Here is a 23,688-nt window from a genome sequence, read left to right as displayed (position 1 = left end):
AGCTGGAGCAGGAATTGTTTTGTCTCCCTGCTCTGTGCAGAGCTCACCATTCCCTCATATGAAACCCAGACCCACACACTAAAGCAGTACATAATCTGAAAAATACAAAAGCCAAAATCTGAGCCATCACCCAGATCTCTCCTGAGGCTGAAAGGGACACAAGGGAACCCTCCTGCTACCCAGGGAAGCAGTCCTGGTGCTCCCAAAAGCCTCCTGTGGCAGTGGATGGCTGTGAGTGATGGCTGTTCTGGCATTCCCATCATCCTTTCCCACTGCCTCTGCTCCTCACGAGATGTGATTCTATTTAAAGAATTAATCACCACTCTATTGTCTTGTCTCATGTTGTTATGTCACCCTGCAGTGGCTCCAGGGCTGGAGTGTCAGTAGCAGATCCCAAGGTGCAGGAAGGAGAGCAGGATTTTTCTGTCTGAGGTCTCCAGCTCAGCCACCACTCTAAAGGGGAGGTGGGAGAGCAGAGCCCAGCTCATGAGACATCCTCCTTGTGTTGTAAGCTTAGCAGGATTGAGTTCTTGCATTTTCAGGTAAATTAGTGGTTGTAATACAGCTTTGGTCTAATTAGATGTAGCCCTATTTGGCTGAGTAAAACCAGGAAACTTCACCCAGGCAGTGTCTGGGCTGTCCTTGGTGACCAGGAGGTGAAAAATAGCTCAAGCTCAGCTCCTCAGCCCCTGCTCAGGTGAAACACTGAAAAAAAAAAAAAAGAAAAAAAAAAAAAGGAGGTCAGACAGATATTGAGGAGAGGCTGTGCTCACCATTACCTGATTTGCTGTGGTAAAAGGCATCTTTTCTCTGCTGTGCCTCCCTGCTGGCTCTGCAGGGCGGGTAAGCCACATTACTTACCCAGCTTCAAGGACACACCTTTTTGGCAGTGAGGACAGCTGGCTCAGTGCCTCCAGCACAATGATGGATCAGGATTTGCTTAGTCATTTCTTCCACAATATAAGACTGATTCTTCTTGCTTGGAAAATGAAAAATTGGGGTTTTTTTTCAGTGGGAATTATATCTGACTCTTAAAGAGCATCTTAGTATAAAAATCTATGAAAGCAATGGGTTGCATGAAAACCAGCCTAGAACACCTAAACTACAGAATGAGGAAGGGACAATTTATATTTAATGTTGTTTCTCTAACTTGTTTGGAACTGGTCAGGAAACTTGTTCTTTTTTTCCTTTTTTTCTACTTTCTCTTGGGAACTGGGAAAAAAAAACTTACAGTGTTTTTAACCAGACAGAATTGCAACAATAGTGAATAGTGTCATCAGTGACTGCCAAAAAACTTCCCCAATTATTTGTCACTCAAGCATAAATTTCCCACTGAATTTCAGATTGATGGCAATTAGTAAACAGAAAATCTCACTGGCAGTTAACAAACAGGAAAGAAAACAAGCACTGCATGTCAGACCACTTTCTTCCATCGCACTCCTTATCCATGTTTTCTAATCTCCTCCCTGATTTAAGCACGCAGCAGGTTTTTATATGTTAGCTAATATGTACTTCAATATTTTACAGATATATTTGCTCTAAGATGTTAACTAAAATCAAGCTGTCTGGCCTTTTTTAGGTCCTCAGTCAACTGGTCACAAGCCTGGAGTACAACTGGTCATATCCTATGAGAACACCTGCCTGACAATAATGCTGAAACACATGAGGAACCTCGTGAGTATTTTTATCAGAATGCATAACCAGCAAGTCCTTGCATTTGCAGAGTACTGTGAAAACATTAATCTTCAAACAGCCTTTCTGGGATAACTAATTTCAGCTCAAAGTAATGACAGTGCTGTTCTGTCACGACTTAACAATTGGTTTTTCCCTTTGAGCTCACTCAATACAGTTCCAGGTGTGAGACAGATAGAGAAGCTGGGTTTCCTTAATGGCTGGTAATGGCCTTTTCCAAGAAAACCAATTTTGATCCTGTTTTGGCCCTCTCAGCTGACACATTTTGATAGCAGTCAGACATAAGGCATGGTGCAGCAGCATGACTTTCTGCAGTATGTCAGCCTGGCACTGTGGATTTATTATCCAGGCATTTCTTTCCAGTCCAGCCTGGCTGTCCATGAGGAGGGAAGAGCTCAGCAGAGGGAGCAGTGCTGTGTTTTGAGGAGCAGTGTCATTTGGAGGAGTGCTTTGTAGCACTGTCACAAGTCTGGGAGGTAAATGTTGAGAGTTCCTGGAGCCAGGCTATGGCAGGGGAAGCTGGCAGTGCTCCTGCAGCACAAGGCAGGTGGAATTGGCTGCTGAGGGTGGCTGCAGAGATGGAGCTGGGGCTGTGTGTGAAGTGTGATCTCTCACTGGAGGAGACTGTGGGCTGCTCCATAATGAATTCCCTGCCTGGATGTGCCCTTGAATTCCCGTGGCTCACATCTCAAGCAATGGATGTGGCAAGAGAACCTTTATTTGTCTCTTATTAGCTATTGTGGGCTCTCAGTTCACACTCTGCACCACCTCCATCCCAAACTGGGTTGCAATCCTTTTTCCTAAATGGGGCCAAACTGAGGGGCAACCAGTAACAAAATGAGGCTGATTGCTTAATTAGTTGTATGAGGCACATGAGGCTCACATATCTCTGCCTCTTCTCTGCTGGCCACTCTGGCTTCTCATTTGCAATTCAAGCATCTCCATTCTGGTCTGTAACATTCAATAGATCTCTGTCCTGAGACTTTTTTTTATGTCCTGTGTGCCACTTTGACAGGTGAGATCAGCCTCTGCTGACAGGTCCAATTTATACAAACTTTACCTTCAGAACGTAGCATAAGACCCTCTATTTTTTTTTTCTGTTGAGCTTTTTAAATCTAAGTGACTTTGATAAGTTTCTGATAAAGTTCTAATTGGTGGGAGGGGCATATTTAAGTGATTGCCATGCTGATGATATCCTTGAGACTTCAAGCAGGTGATGTGGAGATGCACACAAACAATTTGCAGGTGTTGGAATTAGTCTTCCTTTCTCCTTGCTTCCATCACTGTAAGTGTGTAGGCCCCTAATTGTGTTCTAAGGAAGTTCCAGCCATTTAATTAAATGAAAGTAAATTACAGCATAGATAGCTCTGTAGTGCAAACATAAAATCCAGGCTTCAGTTCACTTCATTATAGAAAGGGACAGTACAACTTGAAGTCGCTGTGTTGCTTTTGAAATAGGTAATTTAAATCAGGTAATTTAAACCAAACCCATTTTAATGGTTTTGAAGAGAAGTGGTAGGAGTCCTGTTCAGCAAGGCTAACAATGATTCATGATGATTCATGACACCAAAATAAAGTCATTGTGTCGCTGTGTTGCTTTTGAAATAGGTAATTTAAATCAGGTAATTTAAACCAAACCCATTTTAATAGTTTTGAAGAGAAGTGGTAGGAGCCCTGTTCAGCAAGACTAACAATGATTCATGACACCAAAATAAGGTCATTGCTGTGGCAGCCTAACTTAGGCAATGATGGTTTTAAATCCTGGGCTTCCAGTTCCTTCCTTCCACCTGGCCATCCATCCCTTGTCATCTGATCTGAAATATGAAATAGTGCTTCAAGGTACTGTGATACTGGACTGCCTTCAGACCAGTAACCTGCAATAGGAAGGTTCTTTATCCCATTAGTGATCTTCTCAGCTTCCCAGCCACATAAATCAATCTTTCTAATGTTCTCTCTTTTCTTTTTCCTCTACTTTCCTCCTTTTTTTTTTTTTTTTTTTTTTTTTTGGTTGAGCTGAACAGGGATTTTAAAAGTATGCCAAGATCATATCTTATTCAAGACATGTTAAAGCTATTTCAGGTATAGTCAGTCTTTTGCAGAGTCTCACTAATTATATTTTAGTGGCTCATCTGTGCAGAGATTACTTTGCTATCTTGTTTTATTTCATAATTTATAGTAAATAATTTTTGTTCTGCTCTTTCCTATTTAATTTATCTCTATAAAGAGATTTTATGATGTGTTCAGATGCGAAAATAATTGTAGTGGGCCAAATTAATCCCAAATGGAGCTTCACAGAACTGACAGGAATTGTGATAGAGACTTTTGATCCACGAAAACAAATTTGATTTAGTGTTTGTGTGGGTTTACTTCTAGGAGTTTTAATAGGACACCTAGATCCTGCTGTGCAAATCCTACATTGATGTACAATGCACAAGAGACTCCCTAAGGAGCTGGTATTTTTTATAGCCACTCTCAGGTGTCACACGGGTTCTTTAAAGGAGGAAGCCAGAAGACTGCAGTGCCATAACTTTGCAGGAATTCCTCCTGAAGGAAATTTGCCCATTCACATGGGGTGTCTTGGAGAAAAAATGCAGTAGCAGTGGGGAGAGCCCTGGTGTGGTGCAGACTTGGCAGAGATCTGGTTAATGTGGGGCAGGCGTGGCCCCTGGGATCTGAGGCATCCACACGTGCCAGATTTGCTGCAGATTTGGACAACTCTCATCCCTGGGTCAGCTTCAGAGTCCTCTCCCTCCCCTCTGCAGCATTTCAGGCGTGGGTAAAAAAGCCAGTCCTGCTTGAAGAAAACTCTATCAAAATTTCTGCAGAGACAAACAGCAGAGAACAGCCTTATAGATTTTGTGACTGGAAAGGACCATTAATCTAATCTAACCTTCTGCAAAGAAAAAGCTGTGTTCTTTCACTAAGGAAAAACTTGCAGCCAAGGAAACTGTTTGAACACAGAGATGTTAAGACTGGTTGGTAGTGTTTGCCTACACTTTAAGGCTGTGGGTGCACAATGAAGACAAGCTCTGTTAAACAGATATTTATAAGATCCTAAAAATGTTTCAGTCTCAATATTTGCCACAGCAATTCAGTTTCATTTGGATCCTGAGATTCTCTAAGTCAGGTGGCTCACTGCTTCTACTTAGGATTTGAATAGTATCACCATGATTGCTGAGGAAAATAACCTTAAATTCAATTTCCAAATATACAAAAGCCATGATATCAACAAAATGCAATTTTCCAAATATATTACATAACCTGAAGTCAGCTTATTGGGGCATTGCTCCTCCCAAGTGCAGACAGTGCCACACTGAGCTCTTTCTGGACTACAGGCAATATTGCCTTAATAAAGTGAGGCTGGGGTAGAAGGAAACATTTGTGTAGGGGTGAAAACCTTGGGGGCCTGGAGAGTTTGCCTCTGGAGTCATGGAGGATATGGCAGGTGGAGGGGTGAGACAGGGCAGGCTTACTTTATAAAGACAATAGCACAGTACCTGGCAAAGTGCATTAAGTGGTCTCAGGAGGGATCTAAAGGAGCCCCAGGGGAGGTTTGCTTTGGCCTCTGAAAGGATTTGTCGCCTTAGAACAAGAATAGTCCAACTGTGGCAGCACAATACCCAGACAAACAGCAGCAGGCAGGAACAGGAGCACAGGGGGAATGCTGCCCTGCCTTAAAAACATAGGCTTGTGCAGATGTGGAGATGGATTTCTTGAAATGCATGTCGTTTTTGAACTTGTGATATTCAAGTGCAGTTCACTGCACCTTCATTAACCAGCACAGAGAATGGGAGATATCCAGAGCCCACCAAATCTCACACAGGGCTGGGTATGGGCTGGTTTAGCTCCACACAGCCAGAAGCAGCCAGGCTACCTGCTGGTGGGTTTGCCCACTCAAAAAAACCCCCAGAGGCAACAGGAATAGCCATTGCTGAAGCCCAGAAAAGGATTTCTGACACATTTCCTTGCCTGCTTCATGGAGAAGCAAAGGGAACAGTGGTTCAGCACTGGCTCAGGAGGAAGCCTGCTTTTGCCACTGATTTCATTGCCATGACTTCAGGCATGCCCTGTTTTCCTAGATAAGCAGCTAAACTTTCAATCCTCTCTGCTAAATATTTTTTGCCCATTACTTCTTGTGGACAGAGTAACTCCTCAGGGGTAGAGGGGAGGAGAAGCAAAGCCAAGTTATCCTGAACCTCACGCCAGTAAATGTAGAATGTTACTAGAATTCAGAAAAGCATGCGTGGGCGATGAATTCAGAACCAATTTTACGGGGGAAATTTTGCTGGAAGAAAAATAAACTCCTACAGTTCTTTGCAAAAGTACTTCCAGCTTTCCTTTTATAAAAGCTCTGAAGCTGTCATGTAGCACTCCTGGTGATTAATGATTCTGGGATAACTGATATGTGGGTGACGAATTAGTAATCAGCTTTAGGCTTGCACAGACATCCAGCCTCTTTCCATTTCGTGTACAAATTGCTTCCAAAAATGTTTGTGAGATGTGATGGTTTAAGTGTTTTGGGAAAAAAAGGTGGGAGCCAGTTGTTGGAGTTCTGGATGCTGAAAATTTTAGACTTTTTGTGCTGACTGACTCCCAGGAGAGCACTGCATTGGACCTGAGGCCATGGAAAAGGCTTCCAAAATTGAATGATAACACTGGGATTATGAGCATGTAGTTGGTTAGAAGTGTGTGATATCACAGGGTGGAAAACTTAGAGTTTGGGGTTTTAGAATATAGTAATATATATATGGCAAGATGGAGATTTTAGGGCAGAGACAGGTTGTTCTTTACCTTCTTCTTCCTTCTTCATGGCTTTGGGTGGTGTTGTGTAACTGGACAGAAAAGTTCACAGTGCAGACTTCGAAGGATCAGTTATTGTGTTAAAAGTGAAAATAATTTAGGTGTCATTTCTTAATTGGATGGTTTACCCTTAAAAGACCTTGTAACAAGAGACACTTGGCCATTTTGTGCCTTGCTAATGAAAGACTGCAAACTCCCAGCTGTGAGGCTGTAACATTGATAAGAAATGATAAACACCTGAGCCTGAACGTGAGCTATCCTCTCAAGTGCCTTCAATCCCAACCACGACAGAGGTAGAAAAAGAAGCCAAAAACCAGCAGCCAATCTTTCCCAAGTCCAAAGGGATGAGGTCTAAGCCTGCAGCAGAGGGCTGTAGGGATGTTCCCACCTACAGCACAGGTGGATGCTCTGCTGCCTTTGCTGGGTTTTTTCTCAGCTTGGGCTGGGGAAGGGTCAGGGATCTTTGTTCAGTTTTACTTGGTTCCCATCCTTCTCTCATGGGCTCACTAACTTTTACACTTTATGACTATCATTATATAGATTTAAATGGAAAATATTTAGTGCCTGCCAAAAACGCAGTGCCTGGCAGTGAAATAAAAGGCCACATTATCCTTTCAGAATATTGTGAATGTGTATTGCTTTCCTTACTGCAGCCAACAGGGATTGGAATGGAGGTGCACAGGTAGGCAAGGCAGGGATGGAAAACAAGTGGGGAAAAAAATCACTTTGAGCTAAACAAAGTTATCCAGAGAGTATCAGTGACAGAATTAAATCAGCAGCTTGGCTGATGGAGGGAGGTAACATTCAGATGAAGTTCTCCTTAGTCTGGCACAGGAAAACAAAATAAAAAGCCATGGGAAGAAAGCTCCTGTACTAATTCTAGCTTATAAAGAATTTGGATTTAATTTTATATTCATAGAAAATTCTTTTAAAGTGAAAGGAAATTAGCACAGATATGTTCTCCTTGAGACTGAAAATTAGCTGAACACCTCTAAACAAAGGGTACTACAACTCAGCAGTACTTTAAATTGGAGAGAGATGAGGTCTGTTCTTGTGGCACAGGGATTACTGTTGGATTCAAACATATTTGTTTTGAAAGGTGTTTGACAAATATGTTGTACAGAAAGTTGTGTTATTATTTCTTGTTAAACCCTTTAATCTGTCACAGTCACAGTACTGCCTCAACTCTAAATTCTAACTGCTCATTTTTAAATAAGTAATTCCCTACATAGTTGGTATGTGTTGAATAAGGAAAAAAAAAAAACCAGTGAGTTCTGTTTGATAATATGAGTGATCTGGGAGATGAAGGTGAACAAAAATTAGATTTGCCACTGGTTGCAAATGAAGAAAACATTAAAAATAATAGTGCAGACAGAGCAAGATCAAGAGAATAAAAGTAATTTCCAGAACTCTACAACCAGCTTGGACAAATGAAAAATATTTCCTCAGGGAGGGAGAGAGCTATATCCCACAGTAATGTGAAGATAAAACAAGCCCATGGTGAGACATGAGGCTGCTACAAGAGATGCCAATGAGAAAGGCCAGATCCTGGTGTCATGGGGCAGAAATGAAGCAGTTCATCTTTATAAGGCTTTGATAGTAAACTATTTCTCTCAGGATGTTTTTTTTTAACTAGAATACAAGTTCAAAGAACAGTTCTCAGTAGGGCTGCTGGGGAGTGATTGATTCTTCAGGAGTGATTTATTGTTACTAAAACTTAGTTAAGAACAGACTAACAAGGACACGAGGCAATTGTGCAAATATTTAAGGGAGAAGACAGGAAGGTTCAAGAGGAATTATTTAGAACATTGAGCAAGAGCATAAGTAGAAGTAATGAAAGCTAATTAAGGAGCAGAAATTGCAAGCCTCATATAATGAAATGCTTTCTTACACAGGGAGATGGCATGCTGCAGAATAATTGAAAGAAAAGTGCAGAGAGATTGTACAGTTGGAGAAATTAAAGATAGGCATATAAAGACTTTAGTAACTAATTAAGAAATTGTGAAGAAAAATCGTGCAGAATGAAGGCATGGATCACAATCTCACTGTTTCTTTACACATTTTTATATTCACTTACTGTCTGGGCCCAGGCAAGGAGAGAAAAGAATTTGTATGTTGCAAAAAGATAGAAACAGAATAATAACCTTTGCTTGTGTTTCTTTTCTCAAAGGCTAATTTCCTTTCATGCCCACTAACAGGCAGCAATGCTCTTAATCCTGACTGATTTCAAAAGGAAAATGAAATGGGGATTTGTCTTTAGTATTTGTTCTCCTTTGTACTTTATTCAAAAGAAGAAATTCTGGGATCTATGTTTGTAAGGGTCAAAACGAGATCATTCTTATGTCAGCAAGTGTCACAGACTCTGTGACTAAATATTCATCTGAAAATTAAGTGTTCCAAGCAAAGCAATAATACAGGGCTGAAAGCAATGGAATTTAGTTTCTTTATGGGCTTTGTGGTAATTCTGAGATAAAAGCTTCAGAGACTTGTTCATGAAATCTACTCTCTGCATTCTACACCCTGCACCAATATTACTTATCCATAGGATAAAATAATCTTAAAGCATGTTTGACCCTTTATTTCTTTCATCTATGCAAAAAAAAACCCCAAAACTCCAGTGGAGCTAATTGTCTTAAAATAGTAATGCAACATGTGGTTCAGAAATCTAGAACACGTTCAGAACTTTCAGAAAAAAAAACAACTTCTGTGTGATTTGCACTCAGATCTTTTACTGGGAGTTGTAAATTTATTCCCACTTCTGCTTTATATTCTTTTTTCAGCCTTGGTAATTTTTTATACCCACATGGTACTAGGTGGAGCACACAGTAATGGAATCCCAAGCATGAGTGAAGGGTCAGAATTTTGTCAGACTCTGAGCGAGCTGGGTACAGCCACAACCCATTCTGTGATGCCTTTTTCTTGGTTGCTTGTTCAGAAATGGAAATAAACACACACAAAGTTGTGTCCTTTCTTGCTGGAGTGAAATTCTAGTCCTCCTTGCCCACTCCCAGTGGTCTCTAAAAGGCAGGGTCTGCTTTAAATTATACCTACAAAGTGTGGTTGTGCAGATTCTTCCCCATTTCATTTGGGGTTGTGTCTGTCCTTATCTCCCTCTGGGTCATCGGGACAACAAATTATTCTTTTTAAACAGGGCATCAGAGATAAATCTCAGTGTATTTCTTCAACTTTCTGGTTTCAGAGCTCTACAGAAATAAAGGCTTGGGAGAGAAACCCATGTGACCTTGTGGGTATCCTCACTTTCATTTTACTTACTTCATTTAGGCAGGTATAGATGGGCTTTCCTCTTAAATGGCTGAAATGAAGATCAGAAATATTTTTCTTCATTCTTAGAAAGCCCTGAGTCTTTTGGGATCCAATCTGTTTTCCAGAACTGTCTTCTTAAATTAAAAAAATCACCATTTTTTAATATTTAACAAATAATTCCTGTTCATTCTGAAAGTCCCACTGTCTCTGTGACTTGGGATTAGTTTGGAGCTGAGGTGCTTACCTCTGTGATGTGCTGGAATCACATTTCCACCTCATTGTGATGGGTCAGCTGCCTGATCATGGCTGGTTTGAATACCATGAATACCATCTCTTGCCTGACCTCTGTGATCATTCCAGAATGAACCATTTCCCCCCAGTTTCCAGCTCCATACACACCTTTTGTCACTGGTGATGACACGAGCAGCAGGATCTGTCTCACCTGGGGCCAGGCACCAATGTGGAGGCAATTTAACCAAGCCAAACCAGATGTCCACAATATGACAGAGTGATTCTCTTGCTGGTCTCCCTCCCTGACAGGGTCATTTTTTCCCAATTTACAGCCAGGAGACCTTGGAAAGGGTTGGTTGTTGGTTCACTCTTTGGAAATGCTGTGTCTCAGGACAGCTCTAACCCTATTTTTCCAGCCCAGCTGTTCCCCTCAGGAATGCTGCATGAGCAGCTGTTCCAGGCAGGCTGCTCCAGTCCTGCCCACTCTGCTGCAGGCAGGTTGATGGGGATGCTGAAGGTATTGGACAGAAGCTATATTTGGATATTCACATCAATAATGTGGATAGAGCATCTTTGCATTTTTAGCATGGTAAGTGACAAAGCCATCTGGAGGCTCGCTCCACGGACGCTGCCAGATTTCCAAAAGGTAGAAAATGCCTGCTCAAACAAAAATGCTTTCCAGAATTTCCCTGACAGCAAAATCTTTTTATTGGTTTGCATTAACTTGAGATAAATTCAATTTCTCTTCTTTGCTTGCATTGCCACTGACCTCCATGGCAGTGATCTTCTGTCTTTATGTACACATCCAGATAACCCAAAAAAACCTGCAATCAGAAAATGTAATAAAATAAAACTGCTGTTGAAGAGAAGCAGTTCAATATTTACAAATTTTAGGTGAAAAAGGTGGTTGTTTGGGGAAAAAAAAAACCTATTTGTGCAATCACTTTTGACCAATTGCCTTCCTGTTTTGTCTTGCCAGTAGCAGAGTGTGCAGAGTGCACCGTAGTGGTGGAGTGGATTATCTTCTTCTGTAATTATTATTTAATTTCCACAAATGGGATTTTATTTTTAATTTCTTCAAAGCAGTCTGGGGATATTTTGTGAGTGGAAAATGAAAAGGTCAGTAGCAGGGTAGAATAGAGGTGTTCATGCTTTGGGATACGCAGAGCTGAAAGGGAGAACAAGGAAGGGTTTTGGATACCACTTTAGGATTTGGGAAGCTGTTGGAATTCAGGATGCTGAGAATTTCAGACTTTCTGTGCACACAGCCTCTGACTCCCAAGAGAGCACTGCATTTGACCTGAAGCTGTGAAAAGAGGTTCCAAAATTAACTGATAGCACTGAAATTACAAGTGTGTAGTTTAGAAATATATCATATCACAAAGTAGAAAACTTAGTTTGGAGTTTTATAATATAGTAATATATGTGAAGCAAGATAAAAGTTTTAAAACAGAGACTAGTCCTTCTTTACCTTCTTCCTTCTTCTTCATAAGTTTAAGTAATATCTTGTAATTAGACAGAAAAGTCAGCATTGCAGACTTTGAGTAATTAGTTATTACTCTAGAAGTGAAAATAATTTAAGTATCATTTCTTAATTAGATGGTTTAACCTTAAAAGACCTTGTAACAAAAAATAGTTAACCATTTTTTGCCTTATTAGTGCAATACTACAGGCAGCAACAACACAACCACCCATTCACCCAGCAATCCTCGTTTTCCTTTATATAGGATAATTTTATATTTTATATATATTTATATATATATTTATATATATAAAATATACTTTATATATAAATATAAATAATGTTATATATTTAATAAATCATATATATAATTTAATTTTACTTAAATTTAAATATTTATTGTATAGATACTTTATATGCTACATAATTTTATATATTACTTAAGATATTAAATATTTATTGTTTTATGTATAAATTTTATATATTTATATATAATTATATGTATAGATATACATTATATATACATTTATTTTATAAATAAATATATTTTATATATCATACAATGATATATCATCTACATTTATTATATAGTAATATATACTTTTATATATATTTATATATATATTTATATATATAAAATATACTTTATATATAAATATAAATAATGTTATTTATCATTTTACATATAATTTATATATAAGTATATATATGTTCATATTTTAGATATAAATATATAATTTATTATATATTTATATCTAAAAATATGAACATATCTAAAAATATGAACATATCTAAAAATATGAATATGTTTATATAGAAATAAATATATTTCTATTAAATAAATCTTTTATATATAATTTAATTTTAATTAAATTTAATTAAATAAATATTTATTATATAGATACTTTATAGTCTATATAATTTTATATATTATTTAAGGTATTAAATATATATTATTTTATGTATGAATTTTATATATTTATATATAATTATATGTATAGATATACATTATATATACATTTATTTTATAAATAAATATATTTTATATATCATACAATGATATATCATCTACATTTATTATATAGTAATATATACTTTTATATATCATTTATATATCACTAATCTGCTTTGGAAGGAACCTCTTGCTTTGTCATACTAATTTCTCAGCTCTTTAAGCTTAGAAGTAGCCCAGAGGAAGTTCTCTTTTTGCTAAGGCAGAGGCTGTGTTTGCTAATTGAGCTGTAGCTCAGAAAGAGAGGGTTTAGCCTTCCTCTGCTGAGTGGCACTTGGAGGAAGAGGAGAACAGCAGCAACGATGGCTCCTCCACACTCCTCACTGGTTTTAATTTAATCTAGAGGCAGCCAGTGATTTACAAAGGTTACTGCAGTGCAAGGATGATTTCTTCTGTGCTTTTTTCCTAATCCTCCATTATTGGATAATAATCAAATCCACCTAATGTGTACACATAATATATAGACATTTTGTCTTTTTGGAGGTTTTTCCTAACCACTCACTAGAGTGGTTTGCTTTTGAAAAGTGTGTGGATATCTTGATATTAACAATTAAGGGATATTTTGTAGTCCTTTCTTCACTATGTAAATAAATTCCCACAGCAGTGTTTGTAAGAGAAGAACATAAGGATGGTAAAGGATAGGATGGTAATAACTAAGAGAAATACTGCACAACATGAATTATTTTTATTAGAGGGCTGTAGCTGAAATGGGAGTCTTTCTAATTCTTGGATATCTTTTTTTTTCCCATTGAAGAAAAGGAAGAGAGAAACTGAGATTTAAAAATGTCAAGGAAATTAATTTTTGTGGGGAATAAAAGCAGTTATTTATAGAGAAGGAAAGATGTCATTAGTTAATACAGGTTAGTTGATCATTAGTTTTTACTGTCAAGATTGTTGAAAATGAAATATGGGAAAAAGAGAACAGCAGCTGGAACTATCAAATGTTCAGGAGCCATCAATCTGTTCCTCTCTAGGACAAAAGGTGATCAGAACCTGATGACATGATTTAAATTTGAGGCAAAATTCACCTAAAAAGAAAATTTTATGTCACTTAGGAAGATGTGCGTTTTAAAAAGTTTTACAATGAATTATCCTTAAAATGCATATTTTAAAAATCATATGAGAATGGCTCAATATTCCTGTTAGACGCTAAATCACTAAATAGCTGAATATATGGCAAATTTTGCAATAGTTATGCCTATAATAATGCTAAGAAAGAATCCTTGTGTTAGGAGAGTTGTGGATCATTAATAATGATCAGGGGAGAGAAGTCATTAGGATAACACATTTCTTGTGGAAAAATTAATTGAATTTCATCCATTATTTTGCAGCCACAGTTACTATATTTAAAATTAAATTATATAGGATGTAACCTATCTGTGTGGGTTTCTGTAAACAAATATCAACTTTTTTTGTTTCAGAAAATAAAACTGGAGGGGAAAATAGAACACAGTCATAAAAGATACAGGCTGTGTATGTTAGGTTTTCAGTATTGAATTAGAGATATGGAAACAAGTAAATCCAGAGTTTTACTTTCTCTCCCTCATTCTCGCTCATTCTTAAATATTTTCACCACCTTCTACCTGACTTTAGAAAAAAATAACATTTCCAAAGTAAAATCCTTTTTTAATATATATACAAGCAATTGTAACTGAGTTCCTTTAAAAAGATCTGTCATTATCAAGGTCAGCTGGGCTGGTCACTCTCTGAGAAAATAGTTCAATCATCACTTGGTTGTACTTGAAGAAAGAAAATAGTTTCTAAATTCAATTTGAGACACCATCTAAATTCAGATTTCTTTATTTGCAGATGAAAATCACTGGGGAATTTTGTTGGCTTTTTGTCCCTAAGCATATCAAGAGAACCTATGGCATTTTTGTTGGGAGCTTGGTTTTATACCTTTACAGCCTGACAGGTTTTTATAGCTTGGATTTATTTGCAAGCAAACACAATAAAAGATTTAAGACAGTAATTTAAATTGGGAGTAACTTCTTCTGAAGGAAGTAAAAATCCTTTATTTTTGGTTGATAAAATGACTACAGAATTAAACACAAATAGAACTCAATTTAAAACTTTAAGCTTTTTTGTTTGCTTGATCACAAGTGCATTCAAGCTGTAAAGGTTTTGCAGAGTAAAGTGCAAAATGGCTTTCCCAAGGTACCCTTTGATTTTTTTTTTTCCTGGCCTGGACTATGGACAGAAATCAGTGAAGTTTTTTTAATCCTTTAATAATAACAAAGAGAGGGTTTGCTGGATTTCAGAACTGCTCGAAATCTTACTCTGTTTCTGTAATGAACTCACTAGAACAGGTACTCTGGTGCAAAGAGAGAAATTCCACCTGAATATGGGGAAGAATTTCTTTCCTGTGTGGCTGACCATGCTCTGGAAGAGATTGCCCAGAGAGGGTGTAGAGAATCCCTCCCTGGAGATGTTCCAGAACCATCTGGACACAATGCTGTGCTCTGGAATGACCCTGCCTGGGCAGGGAGGTGGGACCAGATGATCCCCGTGGGTCCTTCCAGCCTGACCCCATCTGGGATTCTGTGGTTTTGGTCAGGTATTCCTCATGTTTACCTAAATTTATAAATAAGCCAGTGCAGTCTGAGTTAGAAGTGATCACTAAATGTGATGCTGTAATATGACAGAAGTCATAATCCTTAGTAAGAAAAATATTTCTGATGTTACCTCCATTTTTCATGATGTTTTCTCCACTTTCCCTTTATTCTCTATTCTCCTTTAGTTCAGAGCTCAATTCAGAAACCCTGGAGAAGGATTAGTTTGCCCAAAACTTGGGGGATTTTTGCCTGCTATTTCAGTTGTCTCAAAACAGTTCACTTCAAATTCCACCTACTTATGATTGAAAAAGAGATTTTTGCCATGTTAATGCCAGTCTTGTTTTTGCACTATTACAGACAAACTGCCACTATCACTCCTTGCTCCTGCTAGGAAGTGTTTATCAAAGTACAACCCTTTCCATTGCAAGTCTTGCCTCAAGAAATCCTGTGGTTAAGCAGGCTCTTCACAAGAAAAAAAAGAAAATTCAGCTCTTGTGTCAATCAAAAAAGAAACCAGCAAAAACTCATCATATGAGCTCCCCATACTCTGCTCTTGTAAGGCTGGGGCTGTTTTAAAACTGCTCTTAATCTGCAGCTTTGGATTATTAGTGTGTGGTGGGACAGAGTCTTTTTAACAGCTGGAGTCCTTCGTGAGATGGATTGTGTCAGGAGGCAGGGGAGGGCAGCTGGGAGGTGGAACACCTGATCTGGCTGGGAGAGTGCTCAGCTGAAGTTTTTTGATTGTTTGATGGCATAACAGTGCCGCTGCAGATGGAAAAATGGGACAGCAGTGGGGTTTGGAGTGGCCTCTTTGCCTTTCCTCAGCAAGGGATTTTTGATTGTTTGATGGCATAACAGTGCCGCTGCAGATGGAAAAATGGGACAGCAGTGGGCTCTTTGCCTTTCCTCAGCAAGGGGAGAGGAAAGGGGAAAATGTCACCTGTAAAGTTGGGGAGAAAAAACCATCAATCAGAACTACCATGTCTACTTGGAATTCAAGTGGCTGCACATCAAATTACCTCTATAAGTCTGACTGCTGATTGCCACTATTCATGAAAAGTGGCTTTATTTCAGCTCTGAAATATCCCAGAGCTCAGCTCTCCCCTTGAGTTTTCCCATCTGAATCACTGAAATGTTCTCTTTTTTAATTTTCTCTCTTGACCCTCTCCTCCCACTCACCTCTTTCAACACCTATTTATCTACATTCAGAGGGATAATGGGGAAGTAGTTTTCAGTCCATCTCATACAGCCAAAACACTGCTGCCCTTAAATTTTGGGAGGAATCAGCTGGCAGGGGAAGGTTAGTTGGCTGAAGGCAAGGTAACATGACAAAGCTCAAAGACATAGTGACAATTTTGTGTGACTTCAGTTAATCACATCTGGACAGTTAATCATTTCTGTACACCCAGGTCCTGTTGGAGCATGTTACCTTTGGAGCGTGTCACCTCAGCCTGGTTCCTTTCTATGTCTCAAACAATTAAAATCAGTTGACCTTCAAATTACAGTGATATTTATATATTCATTGAGAAGTTAAGAGCTTGATTGCATTTACTTGTAATCCTGATTGCTTGGACTGGCACTTCAGGCTACATTTCATTCTCCCTCCTGATTTTTAAGAGATGTTCCATTTACTGTTACTTGCAATCCTCAAATGAAGTTTTAGTACAGTCCTAGATCAACAGAGATGAGCTTTCATGTGGGCAGTGTAAATTGTAAATAAATGTAAATAAATCCTGCATTAATGATGTGGCAACCCATCCTAGGAAAATACCCTTTCATTCCATTGCCCTTTAATGTCTCTCTTTTGTTGGCCATTGAATCCCATCCAGCTCAATCCCATGGGCATTTTAAATCAGATGTGCTTTGGGGAACTTAGCAATAGGAATATTAATCACTCCCATAGTGCTGGCAATATGTAATGGTTTGAGGGGGGCATCCTTTGATGCTGTGTGGTGTTAATGATAGCAATAATGAGCTTTGCAGATGACCACATCATTTGCCTTGAAGGATCATTTCAGATAACAAAAACCAGAGGTTTGTTGTGCAAGAACTGGTTGTTCACACACACAAGCACTGTTTTCCTTCCCAATAGAGAAGTTATTTATTGTTAGGAGACAGCAGTTTCTTCTATCCCAGGGACATGCTGTTGATGATGCTGTAGAAAGCCCCATATTTGCAGACACACATTGTGAATAATCAAAATCTGAGAAATTACTTCATTCTGAGCCAGGTGTAAAATTACAACAGGAGATATAAATGCAAGTGTTTGTATAATCCTCTGGGTTCTTTGGTTCCAAATGGTTTAAATTCTCTTCTTTTTACCTGTATTCTTATTTGCATCCTGTCACTGGATTGCCTGGGAGCTGACAGGTGAACTTCCTGTCTAAAATGCTGATTATATGATTAAAATTACTGATATTTTGATATGCCCCATTTTGTGCTTTCTGACTATATACTGTGTAACCAACACAAGAGTTTGTATTCAATTATGAACCAAGCATAAAGTGGCAGGTGCTGGCAGCATGCCTGCTCCACAGTTTTTCATTCTTATGTTTCTTGTGTGTTCTTTCAAAGCCTCAAGTAACACAATGTGTTTTCTGAGTAATTGTGATGCTGTTTTAGGAATAACTTTAGAGCTCCTCAGAAGTTATCAAAAAATTCTCCACCCACCAGCACTGGCTGATGACTGAGCCTGGTTAATAGATTGTCTCTGATCTCGAGTTGCTGCCATATAAGATGGAATATCTGGAATATCATTCAGTAACCTGAACTGGAAAATTAAAGAGAGATTGCAGCTGTGTGATGGGCGAGATGGGAAAGGCTGTTATAAGAATCCTGTTCTGCCCATATTGCTGCAGGAAATGCTCCTGGCTCTTCTACAGTAACATGTTTTATGAAATACCCTTAGAAACAATCAGTTCTGCCCATATCAGCACTGATATTTAGAGGTTAGAATCCATAGAAGCTTACTGTCTAAAATCCAGTTTCTGTGCCTTGCTCTGGAAAGTGGAAGAGCCAGACTTTGTATCAGATTAAGATGAGTTAGGGTAGATTGAGGCTTAAGGGTTTTTCCATCAGAATGTAAATATTAACAATAGACAATTTTACCTTGTCTTTGTATTATTTAATTTTTATTTCCCTGATTACATTTTAAGCTGAATTCTAATAATTCTTGTTATTCCACTAGCACTCCAATTTAGCCCAGAGAATACTCAGAATGTAACATGCTTCTTTGTCTGCCAAAAGCCCAGATTTCATTTGGGGCTTTTGTTTTCTTTGTTTTGTTTGCTAGAACATGGACATTCATATTTGTGACCTTCTTGTTTTCCAGCACCTCCCAGATGGCTCTGCCCCAAGTGCACATGCTGAATTTTATCTTCTGCCAGACCCTCATGAGGTCAGTCGAAGGAAAACAAGGACAGCTCCAAAAGGCTCTGACCCTACTTACAACGAACTCGTGAGTTCCGTTCACTTTCCTCCACCCTTCCTTGTTTCACAGAATCACGGATTAGGTCAGGCTGGAAGGGCACAAAGTGAGCATCTGGAGCCACCTCCCAGCTCCAGCAGGGCCATCCCAGAGCACATGGCACAGCAGTGTGCACAGATGGGATATCAACAGAGAGGCAGATTCCACACCCACCCTGGACAATCTGCTCAGTCACTGCACAGGGAAGTTCTTCCTCACATTCAGGTGAACCTTCCTGGGCACCAGGTCCTCCTGTTGCTCCTGTCCTATTTCTGGCCCTGCAGAGCAGAGCCTGGTACATCCCCTGAGCTCTTCCTGTAGACACTGGCAGACCTGGATGAGGCTCCCTCTCAGCTGTCTCTTTTCCATGGGGAACAGGCCCAGCTCACTCAGCTTTTTCTCATGACAGAGATACTCCAGTCCCTCACCACCTCCACAGCCCTTCACTGGACTGACTCCAGTGGTTCCCTGCTTTTCTGAGTCTCTTGAGCCAGGAACTGGACACAGCTCTCCAGACGTGCCTCACTGGGGCTGAGTTGTAGACACTGGCAGACCTGGATGAGGCTCCCTCTCAGCTGTCTCTTTTCCGTGGGGAACAGGCCCAGCTGACTCAGCTTTTTCTCATGACAGAGATGCTTCAGTCCCTCACCATCTCCACAGCCCTTCACTGGACTCACTCCAGTGGTTCCCTGCTTTTCTGGGTCTGTTGAGCTGGACACAGCTCTCCAGATGTGCCTCACTGGGGCTGAGGAGAGGCAGGATCACCTCCCTTAACCTGCTGTCAGTGATTTCCTAATGCACCCCAGGACCCTTTTTGGCCATGAGGGCACGCTGCTGGCTCATGGACAGCCTGCTGTCCACCAGGACCCCCAGCTCCTGCTCTGCAGAGCTGCTTCCCACAGGTCACCCACAACCCACACAGCTGCAACTTGTTTTATTTGCTCTGCCCACTCTTGAAATAAAACAGTACAGCACTTTCAGAGCTGTTGCAATGAAGATGACCAAAAGGAAGGAATGTATCATAACCTGAACCACAAATTGGGACACCTGTCTGTTTTTTCACTTTCTCAGAAGTGAAACAGTGTCCTTTATGTCTCTCTCTTCAGCAAAGCAGTTGGATTTCTCACAGCGCTCTGTCTTACCCCATAACCACAGTTACATGTTAGCCAAATGAGGCCAAGCATCATTGCACCATAGCCCAGCAGTTCTGAATGCAGATATGCACAACAGCATGAAAAGTATTAATTGAATGGATGCTGTTATTCAAATTAACATTTGAAAATGGGTTGTCACTGTCCTAAATGATAACACAAGAATAAATAGCCAGGTTCTTTTTATGTTAAAATGCCATCAGTTCACAGCTATATTTGATTATTTCACACACCACTGAAGTGCTCATGCCTCTGGGGTGAAAGGAAACATTTGTATGGAGAAACACTTATGGCAGAATGGGAAGTGGTATAAGCTGTGTTCATTTGTAAGGGCAGATGAGATTGAAACAGTAGGTGGGATTGGAGATTATAATTATTGCATGTAACAAATCTCCTAAAGATCTTAAAGTAATTTACAAATGCTCTTTCAGCAGGCTATAAAGCAGAAGGCATGGAAAATATTACCACTCCACCCTGTTTCGTAGATAAGATATGATAAAACTTCGGTTAGTCAGCAGAGTCTGAGTGCTTATCTCTTAGTTTCTCACTCCTGGAGTTCTAATATTTCCCTTTTCCCACATCTGTTAATTACAAAAGTTGCCTGCTTACACTGATGACTTCCAGCCTTCTGTAAGAAGGCTCCCTGAGTAGTATTACTGCTCACAGCTGAGACAAATTTCCCTCCCCACAGTACTACAGTGGAATAACAAGGAAATAGGCTTTTTTTTTTTCCTTTCCTTCTTCTTTTTTTTTTTTTTTCCTATCAGAGTGGAATGAATCTAATTAATCTGTCTAAAGAAATTCCTTTACATTTAAAGGACATTTAAAGCAAAGGAACATAATACAATTATATCATAGAATTCATTGTAAGATATCCAAAATGGACAACAGATAAGAGCCAGCCAGAAACACTGGAGGACAATTATCTTTCAAATTGTTCTTAGATCCTTTTGAATGCAATGAAATCCAAAATCCTGTCTGCATTCAGTCAGTAGTCACTGGGAGGAGATTTAATTGTGGTTAACAAGTATACCACTGCAGTTAAAAGAAATTCCATGAAAACTTTAATGTCCTTAATCAAAACTGAGAGCCTCCTTCCCAGATGCTCAATCTTTTTCACTGGGAAGTGCTAATCACAGTGGGGACATATGGTTCCATTGAACTTGGCCATTTCCAACCCGATGCCTGTGCTTTAGCAGCTCTGCTGCTCCATATGTGATGTCATTCTGGATGCAGTTTTTGTCCAAGGCTGGTAGACTGAGGCAGAAGCCGCCCCAGGGGAGAAAAACTACTAAAAATATAAGTCAGCTGTCTCTTAAGTTAGTTACTGTCCAAAGCACTGTGTACAGAAATGTAGTAGCCTTTTTTATGAGTTCATAAGTTTTTATTAAAGCCAAATGGCTGGAAGGAAGCTGTATATTAATTTCCTTCTTTGTTCCAAACTGAGGAAAATCTGAAATGTGCTTCTCTTGGGTATTTTTTATTTTAGTTTTGTACTTCTATTGCTTATGACTGCCTACAGCAAATTATCAACCTTGCAAAACTGCTTTTTATGTTTGTTTTTTACTCGTGTGTGAGAGTGAAGATGTGAAAGTCCAGGAGGGCTGACAATAAAATGAGTTACAGCAAATGTTTTGGAGTGGCTTTTAGCAAACAAATCCCTCTTTTCTCCTGTGCCTGTATCTGGATTTTGGAATTTGTGGCATTCACAGTAGTTAATGTTATATTGCATTGAGAAGTGGTGATGGAAAAGAAGAGGAGCAGCAGAGAAAAATGGAATACAAAGAGAAAATAAAGGCAGAGCAGCCCCAGCCAGTCTGATGGAAGGGGAGGAGGGGAACTGCACCAGGAGCTACAGCCACTCCCTCCAGCACCATGCATCAAAACTACCTTGGATTAATTACCAAATCTAGGAACTGTGCCATGGCTACCTAAGGAGAAGCAACTGTCCCTCATTTGTGATTAAAATGTCATTAGACTCCTGTAGGTCAACAGTGTTTCTCTTTTTGGAGCCAGGAACAGTTGAATTCCAGCCCTAGCTGTCCCACTGATTTGCTGCATGGGCACACATAACTCACCTCCATCCGAGCTGTCTGTGTAAAAGGCAGGCAAATATTCTCACTGCACAAGCATTTCAGGATTTAACTGTTCCCACATTCTGGCAGGTGGCATTTGTTTTATCCACACCCTAATTCAGCCTTCTCCAGACCTTTCTTCTCTCCCTACCTCCTGATGATAATATACACCTTACTCCAGCTGAATTTGCAATACCATTTTAGTAGCAGGTTACTGGGATCATTTGAAAACCACCCACCCTGCACTGCAAAGGTCTGTCATTGCTCAAAGATTAAAACCTATTTTTGGCCAAAGATTAAAAGTTTTTCATTACCCCAGTTCAGTTTCTTAGCATTTACAGCTGATATGTGTAGTTTTTGGTGACTTAAAGCAACAGCTGGTACATTTAATATATTGGCAAAGAAACAAGGCAGCTTTCTTTGGTAACATTAGCATTGCCTCAGTGTCAGATCACAGATTTATTCTAAATTGTACTGTGCCTGTCCTTGCTTTTCAGATTTTCTTCATCATATCACTTATTTTTATGAGTGAAAAAGAAGCTGTGAAATTCGTAATTCACAGACAATTTGGCAAAATAGGCACAATAAACATGAAAACCAAAAAGCACCAGGTGCAAATTTCATGACAGCCACCCCAAACTATTATTTCCAAAGGTTTTTAAATTAAAAAGGAGATGTTAATCCCCTGGCAAGACCTTTCTTGGTCTTGTTGTTTCTTTATGTGAGGGTTGCCTGGTGTCCTGTCTATTCCATGCTCCCTGCGAAATTCCTGCAGTTGCAATTGGAAGAGAGGGCTCATCAGTCCAGCCCACAGAGATCCAAGCTGGAAGGGCTCAGTCTGCCCTTCCTCCTCCTCCTCCTCCTCAGCAGTGCCTTAGGTACAGATCCCATGGAAAATCCAAGCAGGCAAATGCCTTTCAAGCAGTTGGAATTTCCCATTCTCCTGAAGTGAGAGAATGTTACCACGTTTGCTTTTCAAACAGCATAAAGAGATTAAAATTTAAAGTGGTTTTTCCACTGCAACTAAAATAGCAAAAACATTTCCAGCCATACAAATTTTAGATTAAATGGACTTCTCTGAAGGGAGCTTAACTTTCAGGCCTGCACTATCACTATAAATGTGAGTATTCCCTCACATTTTATCAGCTCCCAGGCAGTTCACTCAGCAGTTTTTATTGATGCAGAGACTGAAGCATGGGAATCTGTTCTGAGTGCAGCTGACTCTTGTTAGGCTATTGCTCCAGATTTTTAGGGGTTTTTTAAATTCAGAAAATATACCATTATAATTTCATATTTAATCCCAATGTGTTCTCACAGCATTAAGATAATTTAAAGGCTATTTTAAATCTATAGGCATTAGTAATTTTTTAAGAGATGCTAAATTACTATCTCATTAATTTTGAGAAGTATCAACAGCACTTCTGGAGTATCAGAAACACTTAAATTTAGTAACTTCCATTTGTTAAACTGGGTCCAATCTTTTCCAGTTTTTACAGGAAAAATTATGAATACTGATTTTTTTTTTTTCCTCTCTAGCATTGTTCAAGACAGGTACCAGAGTTATTTAAAATAATATTTTAATAATTATGTAATATACAATGTATATAATAATATTCTATACAATATGTAGACTATATACTATATAATATATAGTCTATCGAAGTATCAACAGCACTTCTGGAGTATCAGAAACACTTAAATTTAGTAACCTACATTTGCTAAACTGGGTCCAATATTTTCCAGTTTTACAGGGAAAATTATGAATACTGATTTTTTTTTTCCTCTCAAGCATTGTTCAAGACAAGTACCAGATTTATTTAAAATAATATTTTAATAATTATTATGCAATATACAATGTATATAATAATATATTCTATATAATATGTAGACTATATACTATATATAATATATAGTCTATCTAGTGTACATATATATACACTATTTAATATATAACTATATATAGTATATATAATATATTAT

The 23,688-nt window shown here is 39.0% G+C and overlaps 1 protein-coding gene across 1 annotated transcript in view; it reads left to right on the top strand.

Moving 5' to 3' along the window:
• The window catches only part of PIK3C2G (phosphatidylinositol-4-phosphate 3-kinase catalytic subunit type 2 gamma), a 247,493-nt gene that overhangs the window by 220,662 nt on the left and 3,143 nt on the right, over positions 1 to 23,688 (top strand). Inside the window, exons 35-36 of the mRNA XM_039708330.1 lie at positions 1,580 to 1,674; positions 18,348 to 18,473. Of these exons, the coding sequence (XP_039564264.1) occupies positions 1,580 to 1,674; positions 18,348 to 18,473 (221 nt within the window). The remainder of the gene's footprint in view (positions 1 to 1,579; positions 1,675 to 18,347; positions 18,474 to 23,688) is intronic.

Source organism: Passer montanus, unplaced genomic scaffold (genome assembly GCF_014805655.1).
Source record: "Passer montanus isolate IOZ18808 unplaced genomic scaffold, ASM1480565v1 scaffold20, whole genome shotgun sequence".
Taxonomy (NCBI): Eukaryota; Metazoa; Chordata; class Aves; order Passeriformes; family Passeridae; genus Passer; species Passer montanus.
The sequence above is the reverse complement of the archived record's forward strand: the minus strand, read 5'-3'. Positions and strand labels throughout refer to the sequence as shown.